This window comes from Papio anubis, chromosome 1 (genome assembly GCF_008728515.1).
Source record: "Papio anubis isolate 15944 chromosome 1, Panubis1.0, whole genome shotgun sequence".
Taxonomy (NCBI): Eukaryota; Metazoa; Chordata; class Mammalia; order Primates; family Cercopithecidae; genus Papio; species Papio anubis.
This window is the reverse complement of record NC_044976.1, coordinates 72,807,490-72,825,634: the sequence shown is the minus strand read 5'-3', so window position 1 is coordinate 72,825,634 and position 18,145 is coordinate 72,807,490. Positions and strand designations below refer to the sequence as shown.

The 18,145-nt window shown below is 36.0% G+C and overlaps 1 protein-coding gene and 1 long non-coding RNA gene across 11 annotated transcripts in view; one reads left to right on the top strand and one right to left on the bottom strand.

Moving 5' to 3' along the window:
* Positions 1–18,145, bottom strand: part of LOC101000074 (serine/threonine-protein kinase TNNI3K) — a 309,317-nt gene that overhangs the window by 75,000 nt on the left and 216,172 nt on the right. For 8 of the 9 annotated variants that reach the window (XM_021943016.2, XM_017962538.3, XM_017962532.3 and 5 more), the window contains one exon: positions 5,041–5,150. In XM_021943016.2, coding sequence (XP_021798708.1) covers positions 5,041–5,150 — 110 coding nt within the window. Of the gene's footprint in view, positions 1–3,669; positions 3,964–5,040; positions 5,151–18,145 lie in introns of those variants that run through there. The other variant, XM_009211007.4, reaches the window with a different exon arrangement.
* Positions 1,221–15,149, top strand: LOC103886083. Of its 2 annotated transcripts, XR_001906176.3 has the most exons (5): positions 1,221–2,035; positions 2,246–2,340; positions 5,375–5,451; positions 8,834–8,976; positions 15,042–15,149. It is a non-coding gene; the product is annotated as an uncharacterized LOC103886083 (long non-coding RNA). The 2 variants fall into 2 exon arrangements; XR_001906174.3 differs by lacking the exon at positions 2,246–2,340.

Sequence of the window (18,145 nt, the reverse complement as noted above, 5' to 3'; positions counted from 1 at the left end):
TGACCCAATTAACTGAGTATGCTTCTCTAAGGAATGAAAAACCAAGTAAGAAAAGTTTGGCCAAGTCTTGCAAAAGCAAGCAAACATTGAAAAAGCAAAAAAACAAAAGCCTGAAAACAATGAAAGACTACATAATAAGAGTATTTGAGCAGATTTACATTTGATGTTTATTTTATGTAAATTATTATACACATCTCAATTAGTGGTATTACAATATTGCTTTCTACATGGATAATTATATATTCATATTTGCATTTGATCTGTTTTCTTAATTATAGTATGAAAATAAAAATTCAGCTTTGTTAACTGTAGTCTAACTGATATGCATATTGGCATATTTCATACATTTGCAATTGTCCTGTTGACAATTATCTTAGATTTAAGTAGAAGTCTTTAAAACCTGTTATTTCTCTAAGAGAAAAAAGTTAAGGATTTCCAGCGATAGTTGGCAGTTTCCATAAAAATCTGCAAAATCCAATAAATCCACTAGGTGGAGATCTCAGCTTCAATCATTTTAGAAGAACAGGGCTTGAAGATCAACACAATGGATCCTGAACAAAAGGAATTTTAATGAGCTTTATTGCCAATTGTTATTAATGTAAGATTTTGAAAACTAAATAACCTATTAGTACATAGGTTTCAAGGTTTGATCTCTTGGGTTTCGCATGCCGCTATTGTTTGGAGTGAGAACTCCTCCTTGTACACTGGAATTAAATGTGAATATAAATATTACATTTAAAAATAGTAGCAGAACAAACATGTCTCATTCAAAGCCATGCTTATTTGAAAAATATATATAGGGATTCAAATAATTTAATTTTTGAGACCACTGTAAAAAATATTTAAAGCATACCTTCACGGTTTAGAATATTATCATATTTTACATTTTTTAGTAGGGGAACAAAAAGCTTAAAAGGGAAACAAACTTCCTTTTCTCGTATCTGTATACCTGTCTAGGTCTATACATCTTTATATCTACATTTGGTATAATAATAATAATAAATAAGCTTTGTAAACCTTATAAGATTATTAGAACAATATAAATATAGCCCACATACCTCACCTCTTTTGTTTCCCTTCCTATTCAGAATTGCTAGGAAATGACTTAAGTTGTTTATTTTGAAAGTTCCTAAACTTCTTACCTCTCTTCGTCTTTTCTCACCAATATTCAAGATTTTATTGCTTTTAATCCTAATTCCTCTGGTATTTTTGTTCATTATCTCTACTTGAGCTTAACTCCGATGCCACCTATCTGCCTTGCCTGATCCCACTTTATTTTTAAAGCACCTTTAAGGTGAGAGAAGTATCTATGCCAACTTCTTGCATGATAAGTTTATTCCACCCTAATTGACGGCTTCTTCATCTTTGTAGACCAGGTCACTTTTTTTTTCTTGGTAGCTATCTTTCCTTTTCCTTTTTCCTTTTTTTCTACTTTAAAGCACTGTCACCTTACTGCAGCACCTTTAGCTTTGTTCTCTCTCCTCTCGCTGCCAACAATATCCCTGATATCTAGAGGCCTAATGAGTACTCTTGGTCACTAGCTGACTCTCAGGAGGCAGCAGTGCTAGTTCTCCTGGTCTCTTTTCTCTCTTCCATTTCTGAAATTCAGTCTTTTATCTCTTTATGATGTTTCCTTTGAAATCGTTCTCAGGTTTACCCTTGCCCTTGAATCTCCATGGTAACCACTGTAGTCTGTGTGTTGTAATCAACTGGATTACTCAAACAGCAATCCAGCTGGCTGCTCCAACTTCATTGTCTTTTGCTTGAGTTTCAACCCATCAGTTCTCTGTCTTTGTTGGGCACAAATCACCTGGGGTGCTTGTTAAAATGTGGTGTTTCAGGCTCTATGTCAGAGATTTTCATTCAGTAAACTTAGGATAGGGCCCCAGAATCTTTGTTTCAACAAACATTCTAAGGTAATCTGTAACCCACAGTTCGCAGCCACATATTAAGAAACAATGCTCAGCTATTCCAGTGAGCATTAGAAGATAATCTGGCGCTTGCCTTACTATAGGAACTACATACAATTTTTTAAGTAAGTAAATAAATCCTTTGTATCAAACTCAGATGAACTTTCTAAAAAAAATTACTTTTATCTTGTCACTGCTTTAGAGATAAAAATACAATTGCCAAAATTCCATATCCAAATTTCCTGTTCTAGTTTCCAAAATCTGTCACTATCTAATATCAGGCTTTTTTTTTTTTTTCCTCTTACTGTTTTCCAACCTTCTCCCATCTTCAATAGACTGGTCTTCTTACTCTCCTCAATGTTCTAGTTTATGAATTTTGACTAAGAAGACACCCTGGAGAAAATACTGTGCTTCAAATTCAAGGAATGAGGTAAAGACAGATATACCAGAAAAAATGAGAAGCAAAGTTGATAACCTAGAAAGTAATGACCAGGATAGCATGATGTTAGTGTCCTCCATCTAAAGATGAACTTGTTTCAAATAATGCCTGATACAGAGATTTAACCTCTCCATGACTACAATGTTGCAACTACTACTAGTCTTTCCCTTGTATCTGTTCTCCCAGTGAATTTTCACATGTTCTAGTTGCTTAAACTGTTCTTTCTCACCAAGCTGTCTTCTTTCAGAAAACTCCTGTTTATGATTTCAGCTCAAGTGTTACTCTTTTTGGGAAGCCTTCACTAACCTACATTCTGTCTTTGTCCCCCAACTTGCTAGTAGTATTCTTTTAGTATATATTCTCACAGAGTTTTGTCTTTCTTAATCTTGGCAGGTAACTATGGAATCATTAATGTGTTTATTCAATCAATCTCCATATAACTACCAGGTCTTAAACTCCATTTCAGTTAAGAGTTTCCATCTTTATTGAATCCCTTGCCCCTATCCCTAGGAGGTATACAGGAGGGACCCAACAAATAATTGTTGAAGGAAATAATGAAAAATAGCCCATTGTTTCCTTTTCTTTGCCACTCAGCTTGCTGACATGGTAAAGACCTTACTTGGCAATTAAGGAAGACTCAAATGTGTCACATACAGAAGCAGCTCAACTTCACAATACTGAGGTGGTTGCCAGAGCCAAGTCAGGCTCGACTTACTGGCAGACCCACATATCGCAAGTCAGTTGAAGACTTTGCTTTCCTAATATGGTTTTTCTCTATCTTCCCCTCTGCATCTCATCAGCAGAACAAAGACTCTGTGCTGATAGCAATACAACTTTTCTACTAAGCAATCGATTTTTGTCCTTCCTTTTTTTTTTTTTTTTTTTTTTTAACAGAATCCTTCTTTGGCCATGTTCCAATTTCTGTTTCTCATTTCCCAAACTTTTGCTTAAGACATCCGTTCTATCAAAAAAAAAAAAAAAAAAATGCTTTTAGGACCTGCCAATGACTTACCTTTATCTTGAAATTAGAAATTCCACACGCCTGTTATCTATAATTATGAAGAGGCACTTCATCAAAGCAAAAGGGATTCCCTTGATTGTTATTTGATGGTAAACTTTGTCATAGCTCACATCCCACAGAGAGAAGGAAATTCTAGAATAGGTGCTTGACATACTTTTTCTGAGAAAATATGCCTGAAGTTCATACTGAAATACAAGAAAAGGTTTTCCTAAACTATTTTATGTGATGTAATTTTCAAGAAGAAATTTTCTGGACATCAAAATTCAGATGCAGGGATTGAAGGCACTGATAGGCAATAGTGGTATTCATTCATTTACTCAACAAACACTCTTGAGCATCTAACTTTAGATGTTAGTGTTATAGCAGAAAACAAAATAAAACAAAACAAAAAGCCCCTGCTTTCATGGAGCTTACATTTTCGTAGTGATGGAAGATTCTAAACAAATAAACATGTAACATATCAGGTTGAATGGCCAGGATAAGAGGTTATCTTCTGAGATACTCAATCCATCCCAAAACGATCTTCATTTTTTCTTCTTAAGAGTTTCTGTGTACACAGATGAGACTGGGTAATGACTTGGTCTGGATTTTGCCTTTAGGAAAAGAATGGAAAACTTGCTTTCTCTTTTCAAACATCTGGACTGGGGCTTATTCTATTTCTCCTAAGTGATTTCCTGAAATAATAACAGCCTCACTTTATCTATTTTCTTGTTGAAGAGAGATAAAGTGCCTAGGAAGGATCAGAAACAAAGTTATATTTTAAGAGGACAATAACTAGGATGGCTTAGGATGGAAAGATAAGAACCATTAGGTCTTTATGTATGAGGTCCTCCAGTGTGAAGAATGCAAACTAATATTCTCCACTCTGAGCAATGGAATCAATGGATTGATATCAAAACACAAGGATTTTAAAAGACAACAAAATATACTGGCAGAAAGATTACTAGACACTGGACTGGACTGTGTTACTTGGAAAGAAGTTGTACAACCTCCTCTGTGAATCTCTGAGAACAAAGCAGGCATAACCTGTCTGCACACTTAAGAATCCTTTCTTGTAGGCGGATTGTCTGGAATTTCATTCTGTGATAACATTCCCTCACTATTCTTTTAGACCTATGACCATATTTAAAAATTTATTTTACTGTTTACATATCCCTTCCATAACATTGATCACTCCATTTGAATTCTAAGTCTATGCTGTTAACCACATCATGATACTGTCACTCAGAAAGTTAGAGAGGGATTAGGACCCAGGTCTTCTGCCTCCCACAGTGCTCCTGAAGACCACCTATTCTGAGGCCTGCCTCATGTTTAAAAGCCAACACAAATCCATCCTGTGCCAAATTTCTTGCTTTGGAAAATGACTAAGTGTGGCTCACGCATAGTTAATAAAAATTGCAGCTGAGATGAGACTGTGAGTCATCTGTCATACCCTGGTCTCTCTTTTACTAATCAGTTGTGAGAAACGTTTCAAAATCAGAAAGCAGCAGCTAAGAAATATGAGATACTCAGACTTCTTGAGGCAATTAGAGACTAAAGAGCAGAAGGCAAATCAGTCTTCCCGCCTTGACAGTCTTAAAATACACACTGAAAGTAGACTTTGGAGTTATACTATTTGTGACAGATTTTGACCATAACACATTTTCTAAGAGGAAATAAAAATTACTCACTTCAGGACATGCGTTCCACCCTCGTATCAGCAGAGATGATACAGGCTTGGGAATGGAATAGCCAATGGGAGGTCTGATGTGGTGGTAAGCCATGTCTGCTGCCGCAGCCGCTGCAAACCAAATGGTCATGTCAGTTTTGAAATTCACATATTTATTTCAAGAAACAAATGAAGAGACACACACACACACAAAAGGCATTAAAAATCAATCTGAGCAATATCAGCAGAGATTCAAAGAGACTTCTAGGCCTTTTTTCCCCCAATGGTCTAAATAAGTGATGGATAATTTGATACTATAAATTTATCTTTATAATTGTTCATTCATTTGGTTTCAGACTCAATAAATAGCAGAAGGCATTTATAAGGAGTGAAGGAATATGCAAGGAGCAAGTCATTTTGTTTGAAGTATAGGGTATGTACATGATATTATAAGAAGTAAAGATTGAAAGGCAGATTAAACAAGACTGTATAATGCCATAAATCCTAGGCTAAAGAGCTTATATTGTATGTAGTAAACATGGAATACCACTGAAATTTCCACTTCTGATAGCACCTGTATCATTGAGCAAAATAGATTTTTTAAAGTTTAAATCCTATTACTGGTTATAAGGTTGTTGGGATTTTAGTTTTTAATTTTATAAAGTAGTTATTATTTTTAAAACTCTCTTGGACACTTCACATCCTTATTTTAGCTAACGATACTCATTGATTGAATTCTGTCGTGTTGCCTGCCTGCATGGATTTCTGAATATTGCTCATCTCAATGTCTGCATCACTGTGTTGTGATTCTTAGAACTTCACTGTAGATTCCTGATTGCTAAATATTTCCTGTTCTGCAACCAATGATTTCTATACTCTCTTAGAAACCAAGCTTGTAGCTACTTTTACTGAATGCATTTTGTATCAGGCATCATGGCAGGTAACTACATAAACTCCTTTAATCCTCCTAACAACCATGCAAAGTAGGTGGTGGTGGTGGTGGTGGTGTGTGTGGAACTAGTTTTTAATGTATAAACATTTTACATATAACTAGTAGTTGGTGCAGACTTTTGTTTCAAAATCCACGGTCTCTTCAGCACACATTATAATGAAAATACTCTGTAATCAACACACGATGCCCTGTTATATCTCACAAAAATTGCTCTGCATCAGTGAAAGGATAAAGTTCCAGGACATTGCTGCTTCCTATCTTTTAGATTGTGGCGTTGTAAGCATCTGTCTGTATCTTAATGACTTTTGAGATATAACCCACAACTACTGCCTCTACTCTACCGAAATTTACTCCCATCAAATTCTGTTTATCCATACACTTTCAGTAGGTCTAGTGAAATTATATGCAATGTGATTTGATCAACACTTTGCTTTATGGATTATTCTGAATTATTACCTAATTTTGCCAATTGTAAATTAATACTTGTTCTTTGTAGAAGTTTAAAAAATTAAGAGAATTAGAAGGAATAAACGTTATCATTTAGAAGAAACCATTGTTAAAATATTTCATGTATTTCTTATATATTCTTTACGTCATTGACCTTATGTCAATATGCAATTATGCAATTCTTTTTTCCTAAATATTAAATAATTAATCTAAGCAATCAAGCATTTTCTCATGTTATTAGCACTCTATGTTAACCTATTTTAATGACACTGCGTTTAGCTTTTAATCATTTCCCAATTTGAGGTTGTTCCAAACTTGGGTGTAAACACTTCAAAGAATATCTTTTCAACACGAGTTGCCAGATTTCATAGATTATTCATTTATGATATTTTGAGGAGTGAAAACGATGTGCCAAAGTGCGTAACTACTTTAAAGACTTCGGTACAACAATTATTCTAACAGTTGTACTAAATTTATACTCTCAACAGCATGTGTGTGAGGGTTATCAATATATCTCATCTGCACCAGAATTAGGTTTTCTCATTTTATAAAACATGTTACTAATTTCAGAGGTAAATACATCCACTCATTTTTTGTTGTTTAGATTGTGTCCTTATCAAATATGTCACTCCTTATCAAATGTCTTCTGTGTCACAAAAAAATAGGCATTTTGGTGTACTTTCACTGGTTACTCTTGACTTTTTTTTTTTTTTTTTTTCTCGAGACAGTGTCTCGCTGTGTCACCCAGGCTGGAGTGCAGTAGTGTGATCTGGGCTCACTGCAGCCTTTGCCTCCCGGGATCAAGTGATTCTCCTGCCTCAGCCTCCTGAATAGCTGGGACTACTGGCACGTGCCACGAACCCCAGGTAATTTTTTTGTATTTTTAGTAGAGATGGGATTTCACTGTGTTAGTGGTATGGTCTTGCTCTTTTGACCTCGTGATTCTCCTGCCTTGGCCTCCCAAAGTGCTGGGATTACAGGCGTGAGCCACCATGCCCAGCCACTCTTGACTATTTTTAAATTATTTCTGGAATGAGGTAAATCAATAAGCAAACAGACTGGTGCTTAGCAATCATTGATCTTCTAACTCTGCTCTACTTTGTTACCTTATGATCATTTGGATATTGTTGAGCTGGTGTAGCTCTAAGTACATAAGCCAGTATGGTGAGCACATTTAAAATAATTGTACACAGCCTAATGGGTGGGGAGGGACTACTCATAAAATGAGTTAAACTCAGATGCAGGTGCCAGCCATCCCCCTTTGAAACTCTTTTAGATTCTGGTATCAAAAATATAGAGTTACTTGTTTGCTTCTTGGCAGTGTGTCTGGAAAATCAGTTTAAGATGAATGATATTTAATTCTTCATTATTCAAAGTAGATTCTGCAAAGTCTTGGCATCTCCTCCCCTTTGCTTTAAGCACTCTTGGCAGTGATACTACTTATCAGTGCCTCCACCGAAAGTGGGCAACGCAACATGAGGGGGTCATGACATGGAAATTTGCCACCTTGAGATTGTTTTGTCAGTCTTGCTTAAGCAGCCATGCTACACTAACATCTGGGAAATTTTCTGGTTTTGCAGATTCAGGAAGGCGATTGTCAGCCCATTAATCAAATTTTTACCTTGATTGCTACAAAAAATATGTGAGAGGATTTGTGTAAATGTTGGTTTCTACTTTAAAGAGTGAGACTTTGCCATTAAAGGAGAATAAAGCTAAATTTAAAAATATTAATAACTATTTATTGAGCAACTATTATGTTTCAACACTATCCTGAAATATTTATCAATAGTTTAGTAAAAATAATAATCTAGATCTAGAGTAGGAATATCTAATAGAACTTTTTACACTGATAAAAATGTTCTTGTAATCCCAGCACTTTGGGAGGCCAAGGCAGGCAGATCACAAGGTCAGGAGATTGAGACCATTCTAGCTAACACGGTGAAACCCCGTCTCTACTAAAAATACAAAAAATTAGCTGGGCATGCTGGCACACACTGTAGTCCCAGCTACTCGAGGCAGGAGAATCACTTGAACCCGAGGCAGAGGTTGCAGTAAGTCGAGATCATGCCACTGCACTCCAGCCTGGGCGACAGAGCAAGACTCCGTCTCAAAAAAAAAAAAAGTTCTACATTGTTCAATATGATAGCATAAAGTTACAGAGCACTTAAAATGTGGCTACTGTGACTGATACATTGAGTTTTTAATTTGTTTAATTTTATTTAATATAAATTTAAATAGTCATGGTAAGTGGCTTTCATATTAAACAACATAATTCTAGAGCATAGCTTGCACTCTCATTATCCTGAATAACAAGACCTGAGTTAAACACAGTATTGTGAGTCAGCTGCAGAGTCTATGTAACCATGGTGTCAATTTGTGGATTAAACTTCTCCCTTGTTTGTCAATACTTTATCAGGAAAAGAAAAGACACGAATGGAGACTGTCTATGTTGCTTCTCAAAAGTGACAGACCAGTGAAAAGCTACAGAACAAGCATTCAACACAACACGTGATAACCTCATTCATATATTCATTTGTCAAAATGTACTGACTATTTTATGTAAGTGATAATAAACCAAAAATAATCTGGTGTTATTTTTTTCAATGAAAGTTGGTAAATGAATAAATAAGAAATAAGTGAATGACTAAGTTTTTTCACTGCATGTTATGGTTCAGTCGTTAATTCTAAAATGCGATTCCTTTTGCCTGGAATGTTCTCCCCTACCCCTTTTTCCTTCATAACATCTACTGTCATTTAGGTCTTATCTTTGATTGACTTTTCCTGGGTACCTTCCGACGTACTCCCATAACAATCTGTACTATCATAACATGTATTATACTTAATTGCCTCTTTATTTGTCTGCCTGTGCATATAGATCATAAACGCCTTGAGGTCAGGGACTGTCTTTTAACCATTGTATCTTCTGTGCCTAGCACAGTAATTGGCTATTAATAGGTATTCAAAAGGTATGCATTATTTCCCTTAGGATAATGGCCTCCAGCTACATCCATGTTGCTGCAAAGCACATTATTTTGTTCTTTTTATGGCCATATAGTATTCTATGGTGTATATGTAGCATAGTTTCTTTATCCAATCCTCTGTTGATGTGCACCTAAGTTGATTCCATGTCTTTGCTATTGTAAATAGTAGAGGTCATTATCCGAAGGGAATTAATGCAGGAACAGAAAACCAAATAACACATGTTCTCACCTATAAGTGGGAGCTAAACATTGGGTACACATGGACATAAAGGTGAGAACAACAGACACTGCAGACTACTAGAGGGGGAAGGGAGAGAGAGGGGCAAGTTGAAAAACTGCCTATTGGCTGCTATGCTCACTACCTGGTGATGCGATCCATAACCCAAACCTGAGCATCACAATATACCCATGTAGCAAACCTGCACATGTGCCCCCAAATCTAAAATAGAAGATGAATAATAATAAATTAAACAATTAAAAAGGTAGGCACTAAAAGTGTTATTTAACTGGAACTAATATAAATTCTAGTATATAGGACTCAGTAACATTTACTGAATAAATGAATGAAGATGATAGCTCAATAGCAATAAATATCTTATTCATTATTATGTTTAGAGAACAGGGCACAATGCCTAGCCATCAAGAAACACTGTAGAATGAATATAATATTTAGTTTAATTCTAGATGACAACATGATCAGGTAAATTACTGAAATCTCGTGGCAAATTTAATCAATAATATTATCTTTCATTAAAAAATATGGGAGGAGGTGCTTTGATAAATTGAAGCAGAGTGACATAATAAGAAGTACCTTTACCAAGGAAATCTGGAGGCCTAATTTTCAGTCTGGCTTTGCTGTAAACTCTCTGGGAGATACTAATTAAGCCAATTTGCCTCATGAACATTAATTTTGTTAAATGTAAGATGAAGCAGGGAAGATATAGTATAATGGTGGCAAGCATGGGCTTTGAAGACAGGGAACCCGAGTATTTAAGTCTTGACTACCCTCTTACATTGATTCTAAAGGAACTTAACCCACACATTATAGGACTAAATGAGATAATATACATAGAGCTCCAGGCACATTGTTGTCTCTCAGCAAGTGTAGCTGCGTTGTTGCTATTATTATCATCATCTGCACATCTGAGAGTCTCACCATTTCTTTTTGGTTTGAACCTAGAGAACTAGATATAAAAAACATAATTGCATGTTTTCTGTTTTGTTTAGAATGCCAGTTATCTTAGATCCTTTTTAGGTTCTCTTTGGGTATGAATACCAAGTAAAATATTACATTGAGTTACTGCAAATTTTAAGGCTACAACCTATCTCATTGGTCATAAGGCTCAGCTCATAATGCAATATGACTATGCAGACAGAATGACTGAGCAGCTCTCCATGACAACCTTAATTATCTATGCCCCACTTATGGACAAGTTAGTATTAGTTTCTCAGTCCCTAAAGTAACCTTTCACTGTCTTCTGTTTTATAAAATTAAATTTAGAAACTCATATTAAAAAGACTGAAAAGAGAGCAATATACTACAATATTTTGTTAGTAAGTTTTGACCAGTATGAAATTGCCAGAAATATCTTAATTTTTCAACTTTGATTGTGTTTATGTGTGTTCTGAAAAGTATAATTGATTCTACTTCATTGTTTTTAATGGGCAGGGCTGTGGTGAGACAAAGCAAATGTGTTCTACAATCCCAGCAAGAGCTAAGACACATTCTTTGTTAAACTGACACTTTTCAATGATGTATCACCAGAGTGTATAGCATCTGAGAGAGACCATGAGATTGCGATCTTGAGATTGCACTAAGAATGGCTTAATTTTTTAAGCCACATCCCATTCTCATTACATACTGTCAGAAGAATAGATTAATTTGCTCCATTGTCTGTTCTCATTGCAATCTTTGTCAGTGTAATGAAATATTGGAATGTTAATATCAGCTATATTCATAGAAAAATCTCCATCTATTGGCCTGATTTAATCTTTCCAGTGATCTGGGTGGTGATTGGTTGGCTCTGCTCTTTTTAGTGATAAACTGATAAGGATTAGCACAATAAACAAGATTTCAGAACTTCAGCTCACTCCTATTTTCCTGCCGCTTGTCAATGCACAGTCCACAGCATCAGTGTGTTTGTATCCTTTGAAGTTATTATATTCAGAATACTTTATGGTCCAAATAATATGTTGAAAAGGACATACTCATGTAATATTTAAGGATGGGTAGTAAACTCAAATGGCTACCAATATGAGACCTGTTGGATATCTGTGTATTTAAATGTACTTTAATTCATATTTTTAAATACCATGTGACGTAAAAAGTCTGCAAGCCATATCTGGTTCCCGGACTTCCATTTTGCAACTCTGAGTTAAAGTCTCAATATGAAGTCTCACCAAATCCTGCCTAGGAAAAATTGGCAGATGTTCTTAAATTACTGCTATATCCCAGGCTATAAGAGCCTGGCATTAAGGAATCCCAGGACACAGAGTTAAATCTCTTTGTGAACCAGCTGGCTTCACACAGGTAAACAAAAAGAAAACAAGAGACTCTCTTCTCTGGGCCCAGACTATAATTTGAAAGTGATCCACAAATCTGGGTACCTGGTTATAAGGAAATGGGAATGGATACAATACATATTGATGGATTAATTCATCTCAGCTTTCTTCTTTAGTTGATCATGGTGTATTGGAGGAGACAAGCCCAGGAGAGAAATGAAATCTAGGAAGCAGGTGTTGATTTCTTTCTGTAAAATGTATTGAGTATAGCTCTTATTTGCCAGGTTGTGCCAGCTTCTTTTTCATCTTGCCTGGTTCTTCTCTCTCTGTTTGGCTTCACACCTTGGCTCCTTCTCTTTCTAATCTGATCATTTCCCTCCTAAATCTGCTCCTTTTCTTGTATCCATCATTATCATGATGGTTAAGCCAGAAGCCTAGAAGTCTTTCTTGACCTCCTCATTTCCCTTGTGCTCCCACCTCAATCCATTGGGAAGTCCTATTGAAATCTCCCTAAACCAATATGTCCTTTCTCTTTCAAAGCTACTGCTTCAGCTAACGTAATAGATATTTCTTCTAGATGAACTGATTTCTCTGCCTCCAGTTTCGAATTTCTCCAACCCAGCCTTTGCTTTGTTACAAGAGGAGCATTCTAAAATAATAATAAGAGTTGTTCTATATCCCTTCTTAAAACTTTGCAGTGACCTCCATTGATGATACACACAAGGCCTGTGATAGTTCATTTAATGTGTCAACTTGACTGGGCCAAGAGATACCCAGATAGCTGGGAAAATGTTATTTCTAGTGTGTCTGTGAGGGTGCGTCTTGAAGAGATCAGCATTCGAGTCGTAGACTGAGTGTAAAAGATACACCCTCACCAATGTGGGCTGGCATCATCCAATCCCTTGAGGGCCCCAATAGAATCAGGAGGCAGAGGAAGGGTGAATTAGCTCTCTTTTCTGGGGCTGTGACATGCATCTTCTCCTGACTTCAGATATCAGCACTTCAGGTCCTTGGGCCTTCAGACTCTGGAACTTACAGTGGTGACCCTGCTGATTCTCAGGACTTTGAATTCACACTGAATCACATCACTGACTTTCCGGGTTCTCTGGTTCGCAGACAGCGTATTGTGGGATTCCTTGGCCTTCATAATCATATGAGACAATTCCCACAATAAATCATCTCTTATAGATATAAATAGAAATATTTCACTGGTTCTGCTTCTCTGGAAAACCCTGAGTTGTACAAGGACCTTCAACATCTGGTTCCAGTTTTACATTTATAGTCTGTGTTGTTTGACTGATGTCCTTGTCTTCTCTGATTCATCCCTACTGAACTGTCTGTGGATTTCTCAGGGCTCTGGACCTTGCCGGTATAGCTTTCTTCTGGATCATCTTACTCACCTCTTCATAGTTTACCTATTTAATTAGTAGACATCTTTTAAAGGTGCATTCAGGTATCATCTGTTCTAAGAAACCTTCCCTGATATCCTTTTACTACCTCCAGTCTGGGTAAAAGGCCCTTCCAGGGAGCATCCTTAGCCCTCTGTGCTTCTCTCTAGTTGAGACTTACTCTGCTGATTTTACTTCTGTCACTCATTCTCTATACTATGAGTAGTTTGATGGCCTGGTCACTGACCTATTCCTCTTTATTTTCTGCTTACTATGGCACAGTTTCTGGCTCATAGAAAGAAAGAACTCAATGGTGGCCTAAAGATAATAATAATAATAGCTAACATTTATTGAATGCTTATTATTGTCAACCACTGCTCTAATCTTTTGAAGTAGGTCTTATTATTATATCCATTTCAAAAATAAATGAATGCTGGTGAGGATGCAAAGAAATGGAAACTCTCATAAACTGTTAGTGGGAATGTTAATTAGTACAGCCACTGCAATGGAGAACAGCATGGAGGTTTCTCAAAAAACTAACAATTGTACTACCATATTATCCAGCAATCACACTGTTAGGTATATATTCAAAAGAGAAGAAATCAGTATATCTAAGAGATGGCTGCACTCCCATGTTTACTGCAGCACAATTCAAAATAGTAAAGATTTTGAATCAACCTAAATGTACATCAATAGATAAATGGATAAAGAAAATTTGGTACATATTCACAAGGAATATTATTCAGACATAAAAAGAATGAAATCCTATTTGCAACAACATGGATGGAACTGGAAGTCATTATGTGAAATGACATAGGCCAGGCACAGAAAGACAAATATCACATGTTCTCGCTTATATGTGGGAGCTTAAATAAAATGAACTCATGGAGATAGAAAGTAGAATGATAGTTACCAGAGGCTGGGAAGGGTAGTGGAGAAGATGAGATAAAGTGGAAACAGTTAATAGATATAAAAATACAGTTAGATAAAATGAATAAGATCTAGTATTCAGTAGCATAATGGAGTGACTATAGTTAACAATAATTTGCTGCATGTTTTAAAACAACTAAAGAATGGAATTAGACTGTCCCTAATCCAAAGAAATGATAAATGCTTAAGATAGATATCCCTATTATTCTGGTTTGATCATTACACATTTTATGCCTGAATCAAAACATCACATGTACCTTGTAAATATGTGCAACTATTATGTATCCATAATAACATAAAAGAAAGAATTAAGAATAAAAAATAATAAACTAAAGTATAGGTAGGTTAAATAAATTGCACAAGGTCACAAGACACATGCCAATTCTCTTCAGTCCCTACAGTGTTAGCCTGAAAAATGTTTTCTTTAAAATATTGAATTAATTTACAACATTAAAAAATGTATAGATTTCTTAATTAACAAGCAGAAATTAGTTGATATGGTCAGCGTGGGTATACCTATGTTCCTGCTCAGTGCTGTTTGGCTGAAGCGTGAGTCAGAGCACGTGATTTCTTATTCAACACACTGTTCAGCCTTGAGCATCTGCATGCTTCCCATGGTCCTGTGGGCATTTGATCTTTTTTATTTGACCTTTAAGGTGGTGGATGTGATGGTTTTTCAGTTTTCCTAAACCTGTGATTACAGGTTGATTTGAACATGTGAGATGCAAAAGAGACCCTAACTTCAAGCTTTTCTGAATGTATACCTATCACTTGTGTAGGAGTCAATGCTAATATTGGTGTTCTTTGTTTATATTTTTCCCAGGAGGTAGTATGCTGCTAAATCCAGAAGGATGAGTCCTGTGTAATGTTGCCACTACCATAATTGATAATGCTGTCTCACTTTGGAGTCATGGATTCGTTCCTCATTGTAAATGGCTAATATGTAGCTTATATTGAATCTGATGCTTCACATAATTTATTGCTGAACATATGCTACATTGCCTAAACACTGCAATGATATTAGACATCTTGTTTCTTGATTCATGGTAACTGTCCAAGTTTGAAAAATTCAGCATCTATCATAAACAAACTCTCTTTCCAATAAAGTACTATACATTTTAATATCTGGGATATTGGAATAAAATTACTCTTAGGCAAGACTTTCAACATTTTATTAAATAATATTCTCCCTCTAAAATGGGTAACTATTTCAGGGGTCCATGAACTAAAATCTCAGGGCCATCTTTACCTTTTTAAAGTATTCAGTTTATAATTAGCAAAGTCTAATGAAGTAGAGAAAATTACAAAACTGTGAGTAAAATGCAACAAATACAATGATAAATGGTGACTTGGAATAAGGAGGAAATTGCATGTAACTTGATATTGGAGAATTAAGAAAGATTTTTGGAAAGAAATTACATTTAGACCAAGACCTAAAATAAATTGGAGTTAGTGTAATGAAAAGTAGAGAAGAGTGTCTCTGACAAAGAGACTAATGTGCACAAAGGCATGGAGGTAAGAGGAGACATGCTGGGGAAATGAAAGTTTCCTGTGGTTGGGATGACTCTGGATGACAGGCTGCATGTGGTGAGAAGGAGGCCGGGAGGCAGGCAGGGACATAATCATAAGGGGCTTTGAAGATTGTGTTAAGACATATTGTTTTTATCTTAAGAGCAAAAGAAGAACACTGGGAATTTTAAGTCAGAGAAGTGCTATGTTCAAATTTGCATTTTTAGAAAGCTAAATCTAGTGATTGGTGGAAAAAAGATGATGAGCAAGGCTGAAGACAGGATACTATTTAAGACAATGTGCAGTATTCGACATGTGAAATAAGGAAGTAGCTGTGGAAATGGAGATAACTGGATGGATTTGAGAGGTAAACTGTAGAACCAAAAATAGGAAAATAATTTTAAAAAGAAAGAAAGTGATAAATAAAATGAGAACTAAAGAGGAGTCAAGGATGACTTTCAAATTTCTACATGGGCCGCCTAGAGAATGAGAGTGCCACTGAAGTAGAGAATCAAAGGGAGCCTTGACCTTGTGTTACACTTTTCCCTAATCTTGCACCTTACAGAGAGTTTGCAGTTTATAAAGTGTGTTCACAAACATCATCTCATTTAATGCTCACAGTAATTTTTGTGGTAGTCATCATTAATTGCATTTACTGAGGAAACAGAACTTGTGAAAAGGCCTAGAGGTCAGATGAAATGCAACATACTGAGAGTATAGAAAGTGAACTAGTGTTAGTAATGTGAGAGGTACAGAATCAGGGAGAGTTTTACAGGACATAGTAAGAATTTTGAGATTGAATCCTAAGAATATGGGAAGCCATACAATAATTTTAAGCAATGGTAATATATCAGGTTTATGTTTTTAAAATATCATTTCAGTGGATGTTTAGAGATTGGAGAGGAAAAGAAAACAAAAATAAACCAAGAAAGAACAGCCAAAAACAATTTCAGAAGTTCAAGCGATAAAGCTGGCAGTTTGCACTAGGGTGATGGCAGATGAAACATTTTGAGAAATAGACGAAGTTAAGGTATATATCTTACCACTTCAATTCAACATTGTACTGGAGGTCCCTGACTGTTCAAAAAGGCAAAGACAGACAGAAAAGGAAGGAAGGAAGGAAGGAAGGAAGGAAGGAAGGAAGGAAGGAAGGAAGGAAGGAAGGAAGGAAGGAAGGAAGAAAGAAAGAAAATTCTTTATTAACAGATGACATAATTATTTATGTAGAAATCCCAAAGAAGGTACAAAAAAGGGAACTAGGATGGATAAGTAAATTTAGTAAGTTTGTGGGGTACTAGATTGTAATAAAACATTATTATATTTCTATATGTTAATACTAGCAAAAAATTGGACATTGATTCATTTTGTTTTATTAAGTTCTCGGGAAACATGTGCAGGATGTGCAGGCTTGTTGCATAGGTAAACATGTATCATGGTGGTTTGCTGCACCTATCAATCCATCACCTAGGTATTAAGCACAGTATACATTAGCTATTTTTCCTGATGCTCTCCCTCCCCCGGCCTTCCCCAACAGGCCCCAGTATGCATTGTTCCCCTCCCTGTGTCCATGTGTTCTCATTGTTTAGCTCCCACTTATAAGTGAGAACATGTGGTGTTTGGTTTTCTGTTCCTGTGTTAGTTTTCTGAGGATAATAGCTTCCAGCTCCATCCATGTCCCTGCAAAGGACGTGATCTTGTTCCTTTTTATAGCAGCGAAATATTCCATGGAGTATATGTACCACATTTTCCTTATCCAATCTATCATTAATGGGCATTTGGGTTGATTCCATCTCTTCCCTATTGTGAATAGTGCTGCAATGAACACAAGCATGCATGTATCTTTATAACAGAATGATTTATATTCCTCTGGGTATATACCCAGGAATGTGATTACTGGGTCAAATGATACTTCACATTCTAGGCCTTTGAGGAATCACCACATTGTCTTCCACAGTGGTTGAACTAATTTACATTCCCACCATCAGTGTAAAAGCAGTTCTATTTCTTCATAGCCTCGCCAACATCTGTTGTTTTTTGACTTATTAATAATCGCCATTCTGACTGGCATGAAATGGTGTCTCATTGTGGTTTTGATTTGTATTTCTCTAATGATCTGTGATGTTGAGCTTCTTTTTATATGTTTGTTGGCCGCACAAATGTCTTCTTTTGAGACATGTCTGTACATGTCCTTTGCCCACTTTTTAATGGGGTTGTTTTTTCATGTAAATTTGTTTAAGTTCCTTGTAGATTGTGGGTATTAGACCTTTTTCAGATAGATAGATAATAAACATTTTCTCCTATTTGGTAGATTGTCTGTTCACTCTGATGATAGTTTCTTTTGCTGTGCAGAAGATCTTTAGTTTAATTAGCTCACATTTGTCAATTTTTGCTTTTGCTGCATTGCTTCTGACATTTTTG